The sequence below is a fragment of the Rutidosis leptorrhynchoides genome, chromosome 2 (assembly GCF_046630445.1).
Source record: "Rutidosis leptorrhynchoides isolate AG116_Rl617_1_P2 chromosome 2, CSIRO_AGI_Rlap_v1, whole genome shotgun sequence".
NCBI lineage: Eukaryota > Viridiplantae > Streptophyta > Magnoliopsida > Asterales > Asteraceae > Rutidosis > Rutidosis leptorrhynchoides.
In genome coordinates this window covers 95,737,009-95,744,626 of record NC_092334.1, presented here as the reverse complement: position 1 = coordinate 95,744,626, position 7,618 = coordinate 95,737,009, and the positions used below count along the sequence as shown (strand labels likewise).

Sequence of the window (7,618 nt, the reverse complement as noted above, 5' to 3'; positions counted from 1 at the left end):
AGGAACAAAAGCAAGCTAAAACCTATATACCTATGGGAAATAAAACCAAGAATAATGATAAGAATAGGTATGAGGTTTTAGCTCAAAATGATGCAGAGAGTACTGACATATTTCCTGCAGTTGATAGGTTTCTAAAACAAAAGAGACAACCTAGTGTAGATGAATCTATGGGATAGACTGGGGAAATGTTCAGGTATTTCAAAGAAAAATGGGAACAAATGCAAAATAATGATCACACAGTGGAGGATGTTATCCCTAATGAATTTGAGAATGTATTAGCTAATGAGCTTAAGGGAATGGATGATAGTATTCTTTCTTAACTCAATGGATTACAAAAAAGAGTTTAGATTAGCTGCAGGGAATATTAGAGGTATGAGTACTTTGGATAAATAATCTGAGGTAAAGATTTTAATAAGGGATGAAAAGTTGAGTATGTGCATAGTTCTTGAAACTTACTTAAAAAAGAACAACATTGATATAGTTTGTTCTAATGTGTTTAATAAATGGAAATGGATATCCAATATTAACTACAGTGTCAATAGCTGTAGGATTATTGTTGGATGGGATGAGAATAAAGTTCAAGTTATGTCTATTAACTGTTCTAAACAAGTTATCTTTTGCTTGGTGGAGGTTATAAGTACCAAAGAAAGATTCTATTGCAGTTGTGTATATACATGTAATAAAGGTAAAGATAGACTTCCCCTTTGGAATGACCTTTCTGTTCAGCAGAGGGTGGTGAATAACAGTCCTTGGTTTATTTTAGGGGACTTTAATGTGACCAGATTTTTTAATGAACATTCATCTGGTAGTTCATTGATAACAAATTAGATGAATGAATTTAATGATTGCATAAATCATATTAAAGTTGAAGATATAAGAAGTACTGGTTGTCATTTTACCTGGACTAAATCATTGAAAAACCCTAGATGTGGGACCTTGAAAAAGTTAGACAGAATTTTGGTTAATGATGCTGTGATGAATAACTTACCTCAAGCTCATGGTATTTCCTTACTTCTGATCATAGCCCTTCAATCCTGTGCATCCCCAATTTTATCATAAATAAACCTAAATCTTTTAGGTTTATGAACTATATTTTTGAAAAAAGGAGTTTATACCCATTGTTAAAAAAGGTTGGGAAGTGCAGTATGTGGGATGTGATATGTATTGTCTGCTCAGTAAGCTTAAGGGTCTGAAAAAAGATTTAAAAAAGTTGAATTGGATAAATGGGGATACTTTTGTTAGGGTTAATACCCTAAAGCAAGAGTTAAAAGATATTCAAGTCCAGATTGATAGATACCCTCATGATCCTGATTTTAAAGACAAAGCTACAAAGATTCTTCTTGATTATGAAGCTGCCAAGCATGAAGAATTTTTAATCCTGCAGTAAAAATCAAAAATAAAATGGTTAAGTGAAGGTGATAAGAATACCAAATACTTTCATCAAGTCTTAAAGAGTAGGAAGCAAAAGGCTAGAGTTGAGAGTATTTGTGATGAAAATGGGCTTAGATACTATGGGGATGATGTTGCAGATCAGTTTGTTAACCATTTCAAATCTTTCTTAGGCAAAACTGATACAGTTACACCTATTGCTGAGTTAGGGGATATTTTCTCAAAGCAGCTTACAGAAGATGAAGCCAACTACATGATTAAAGAGGTGACTCATGATGAGATTAAAGAAGCTATTTTTCGTATTGATAGTGATAAAGCTGCAGGGCCTGATGGTTTCACCTCTCAATTTTTCAAAAAAGCATGGGTCATTGTGGGTACTGATGTTTGTAAAGCCATAAGAGAATTTTTTACAAAAGGTGAATTGATTGGAGGAGTTAACTCAACTTTGATATCATTGATTCCCAAAATTGATACCCCTTATAAAGTATCTGACTTTAGACCCATAGCATGCTGCAATGTGATTTACAAGGCCATTAGTAAGATTTTGGTAAATAGAATGAAACAAGGGCTTGAAAATCTAATGACCTGTCCTAATCCATCTGGACGAATACATTACATTTGGTTACATCGTGAGGTACTTGACCTCTATATGATACATTTTACAAACATTGCATTCGTTTTTAAAAGATAAACTTTCCTTACATCGAAAGTTGACGGCATGCATACCATTTAATAATATATCCAACTATAATTGACCTAGTAATAATCTTGATGAACTCAACGACTCGAATGCAACGTCTTTTGAAATATGTCATGAATGACTCCAAGTAATATCTCTAGAATAAGCAAATGCACAGCGAAAGATTTCTTTCATACCTGAGAATTAACATGCTTTAAAGTGTCAACCAAAAGGTTGGTGAGTTCATTAGTTTAACATAAATAATCATTTCCATCATATAGACCACAATATTTTCATTTCCATTTCTCATAAATATAAGTCGCATGCATAGAGACAAAAATAATCATTCATATGGATTGAACACCTGGTAACCGACATTAACAAGATGCATATAAGAATATCCCCTATCATTCCGGGACATCCATCGGACATGATAAAACAATATCGAAGTACTAAAGCATCCGCTACAACGGATGGGGTTTGTTGGGCCCAATAGATCTATCTTTAGGATTCACGTCAATTAGTAGACTGGTTTACTAATTCTTAGGTTACCAAGCAAAAGGGGCATATTCGGCTTCGATCATTCAACCATATAATGTAGTTTCGATTACTTGTGTCTATTTCGTAAAACAGTTATAAAAGCGCATGTATTCTCAGTCCCATAAATATATATTGCAAAAGCATTTAAAAAGGGAGCAAATGAAACTCACAATACTGTATTTTGTAGTAAAAATACATATGACAATATTGAACAATGCAGGGTTGACCTCGGATTCACGAACTTATATCATTTGTATATTTGTTAATATACTTAGTTGTAATCGAATAAATATATATATAAATTTATTAGTTATATTCCTTTATATTAATAATATATATATGTTTCTTATATTCATTTTGTTATATAAAAATATTAATATTGTTATGTTATGTATTAAATAAATTTTTAATATATATATGTATATCAGTTGTATATTAATAATAATAGTAGTCAAAATAATATTAGTTGTGGTAAAAATGATAATAATTATAATACTTAATATTACTAATAAGATAATAATGTTAATAATTCTATTAATGATAATAATAATGATATAAATAATTATAATTGTAAAAATATTAATTTTTCTGTTAATGATAGTTATGATACTAATTTTAGTAATTACCTAATAATAATACTCGTGATAATACAAATAGTAATATTAACAATTCTTTTATGTATATAAAAAAAATACTAATACTAATATTTACGAAAATAATAATAATTTGTATTATTTTCATAATGATAATAATAATAAACCTTTTCATCATAATGATAATAATATTAAAGTCTTAAAATTAATAATAATATCATAACTAATACTCCTAATAATAATAATAATAGATATAATATTAATAATTATGATAATAATAATGATAATAATAATAATAATAATACACTTAATTACAACTATAATCCTAATAATAATAATGATCACTAATTCTTAAATGACAAAATTTATAATAATGAATACATGAATAATGTTAATAATAATAATAATGATTATATTACTTATAACTATGTTTGTAATACTAACTATAATACTAGTAATTCTAATAATAACAATAATCATAATAATAACAACAATAATAATAATAATAATAATAATAATAATAATAATAATAATAATAATAATAATAATAATAATAATAATAATAATAATAATAATAATAATAATAATAATAATAATAATAATAATAATAATAATAATAATAATAATAATAATAGAAATAAAATAACAAGTGTACCCTTTTAAAATCTGAGTAAAAAGAAATGTTGCAGACAGGACTCGAACCCGAGACCTCACGCTCACCTGAACAACCCTTGAACCATCTGAACCAGTTTGTTTTTCTGGAATTAAACCTTACAGATTTATTTATACCCCGTATATCTGTTATCCCATCTTCATCTTCTTCAGATAATATAATCGACCACACCCACGATCAATCTCACAGCGAGTTATTACATATTTGGAACTTGTGCTTAAACAGAAACAATTTGATTATTCTAATACATAGATTAATAGAAAAGAAGGTAAAGTAAAATAAATAAATAAAACTGCCGTAGCAGTGTGCTTGACACGATGAACTCAAAACACCAATTCAAATTTCCGAACGTTTTAGCTCAATATTACAATATAAAATACCTTTCAAATCGTTCAAGGAAACTTTAGAAACTATCAATTTTACAAGAAAACATCTCCAGATTATGAATTTGAATTTGTAAAGGACCGTTTGACTTTTTTTCTTAAACTTTGACTTCAAAATTACGATTGAATAAGAAGAATTGGAATATGATCTTTTGCAAAAAGTTTATATGAACGAATCCTAACCTAACTGCATTTACAGATTTTGAATTTTATTTTAAAATCGAGCATTTTGAAAAAAACACAAGAACAGAACAGTTCCTTGTGTTCTTCCCTTTTTCATATTAATTTCGATAATTTGTGAGTTGTAAAAGATAATTGGGATTGATATTTGATAATGTGAGTTTATTTGTATCACTAATTACTGAATTGTATTAATTATAAATCCAAAATAGATCGACAGAAAATTATTTAAAAGGATAAAAATATAATAAAAAATAAAAATGGATTATGATTTATAACTGATTTTGGGACGTTCTCTATGGACTGGAATCAGTGATTGTATGAATTCTCTCAATCAAAAACAGTATGACACTTACAGGAAATAGATTCAAGATTCATTGGTTGTTATACGTATTTATTTATATGTATATATTGTATTTATATAATTTATTTATTTGTTTTATATAATTTGTATATATGAACTCTTTATGTACCCGTATGACATATCTATATATTAGTTTAGTTAATTAAATCAGTATTTTGCAGGAACTATATTATTATTTATAATACAAACTTTAATATTTAATATTAATAATAATAATAATAATAATAATAATAATAATAATAATAATAATAATAATAATAATAATAATAATAATAATAATAATAATAATAATAATAATAACAAAACTAGCAATAATAATAATTAAATAGAGAAAATAATAATATTTATGATATTAAGATCATAATAATACTAATAAGAATAATGACTATAATAAAATGACAATTTTAGTAATCGAGTTAAGTAATACTTTTAATAACCTTAATAATAATTAAATTTATAATGATTCTAATAATGGTAACATTTATCTTTAATTATAATGAATGTAATAATTTTAATGACTATATTGTTTCTTGTAACTACTTCTAATATGTTAATGTTACAATTTATTATTTATGTAATGTTTACTAACTATATAATATATAATTGAATATTTACACACTTTATATATTACAATATATATTTACTTATATATAGAATCATATATATGTATATATTTCAACTACTACATATTTAATTGTGTTTTAAGTTTTCTTTCATAATATCTAATCACATAATAGTTTATTAATTTATTTTAATTTATATCATAATTATTTACATGTATAGTTATATATATATATACAAACATTTCTATTTACGATTAAAGGTTCGTAAATCGTCGGAAATAGTCAATGGGTAATTGATTACATTAATAAAATTCCAAAGTTTTTAAGATCCAACATTACAGAGTTTGCTTATTGTGTCGAGATCACATAAAGATTAAGTTTAAATTTGGTCAGAAATTTTCGGGTCGTCACAGTACCTACCCGTTAAAGAAATTTCGTCTCGAAATTTGATCGAGGTTGTCATGTGTAACGACCCGGATTTTTCCGATCGTTTTATACATATAAGATTAATATTTACATAAATTAAACATTATCAACATTATAAGCAATCCAAATTGTTGAGTCTTGTGTTTTTGAAAAGAGTTTTACACAACGTTTGACCATCCAATTTGATCGATGATATCACGAACTATATAACATACAATAATTATACGATTGTGTACATATACGTATTTATACATATTTAACATGATCTAAGGATGGTTTAACATCTCATTGTGTACTAATAACAATGAGTTATAAGTATACTTTGAGACTACTAACTTAAGTTTTCAAAACGGTAACTATACGTAACGTTCTTTGACATATATACCTATAACCTATAATGCTTATACAAGTATCATATAAATACGTATTTAATCACTTTTAAAGGGCTTAAATACATAAAACAATATAAGTATATTCACAAAAGATAGTTATATTTGAATTCTCGTTCCGTTTCCTCAAGATTTCTACACGTATACCTAGGGTATATGTAACCGTATTATATGCAGCTTCTAGATGTATTTACTATTGATAAATACCAATTATTAGACCTCAATTATCTGCTCTTAGCAGCCTTTGTTAGTCAACAACATGTGGGATCAAGTGTTAACATCTAGGAAGACTTATGAGCTAGAAATCAAAACTTAAAATCTATATATATACATACATATACACGTTTACATACATATACATATACTTTCATACCAACTTTCTTTCAAGCTAGATTAACTTCTAAACTCTCTCATCTTAAACCTTCAAGTGTTCTTCAAGGTCCTCATAAGTTTCTAGCTTCATAATCAAGGTAAAACTATGTTTAAACTTTGATTCAATTTATGTAAGTTAATTATCTTAAATCAAGATATAAACTTACTTACAACCTTTGTTTATTTTCATGATTTCACTTCTTAATCTTCCAAGTCATCAAGAACAAGTTCATATCTTGTTTATTAAGTAACTTTCTTTATCATACTTGAGGTATAACCTTTGTTCATCATCTTGTTCAATTATAACTATCTTACTACGAATATATGAATTATAACAACAAGAACATAGTTTGAATGATTTCAAACTTGTTCGCAAACTAAATAGATCCTTCTAACTTGACTTTCAAAACACTTCAAGACCTGTAAAATATCATAATGATATGCTAACTTAATAAGATACAACTTGATTTTACAAAGAACACCTTAAAAACTTAATCTACGTCGTCGGAGTACAACCGGGGGCTGTTTTGGGTTGGATAATTAAAAACCATCTTAAAATATGAATTGAAAGTTTATATTCTGGAAAAATGATATCTCTTATGAATATGTTAATATATAAAAATCTCATGGTATAACTCAAAGTGTAAGTATTTTTATAAAAATGATCATCTAGATGTTGTTTTTATGATGGAAATGATCACTTTCATAAGATTCACCCAAGTTTGACCTATAACCTATGATTTCAAATATAAACCAAGGTATTTACAGTTCATATTCATAAATAATGACTCGATCCAAGGAAGTGGCAAGTTGAATCAACAAAAATGGAGTTGTATTGAAGAAACTACGACTAAAACAAAATCGGGTATCCGAAGCTAGTTTAGCTACGAAAATATTTTGATTAAAACCAAACTAATCATATCTTGGCTAATTAACATGATATTTTATATATATTTACTCATGATTTGATTTTACATATTTCAGGACCACCCGTAAACAACACGAGAAGATTAATTATAAGACCTCATGATTGTACGCAACACGTCATTTGACAACACGGTACTTTA

General features: G+C 26.7%; 1 protein-coding gene across 1 annotated transcript; it reads left to right on the top strand.

Moving 5' to 3' along the window:
* The first annotated feature begins 324 nt into the window (after positions 1–324).
* Positions 325–4,151, top strand: LOC139888101 (uncharacterized). The gene is made up of 5 exons (XM_071871134.1): positions 325–370; positions 866–1,000; positions 1,131–1,383; positions 1,459–1,936; positions 3,891–4,151. The coding sequence occupies exons 1-5, from the start codon at positions 325–327 to the stop codon at positions 4,149–4,151; spliced, it is 1,173 nt and encodes a 390-aa protein (XP_071727235.1).
* The last annotated feature ends 3,467 nt before the right edge of the window (positions 4,152–7,618 follow it).

Coding starts and splice junctions, on each gene's coding strand:
- LOC139888101 (XM_071871134.1), top strand. CDS start 325: ATGGATTACAAAAAAGAGTTTAGATTAGCTGCAGGGAATATTAGAG. Junction 371..865: donor AGCTGCAGGGAATATTAGAG/GTATGAGTACTT, acceptor ATCATATTAAAG/TTGAAGATATAAGAAGTACT. Junction 1,937..3,890: donor AGGCCATTAGTAAGATTTTG/GTAAATAGAATG, acceptor GAAATGTTGCAG/ACAGGACTCGAACCCGAGAC.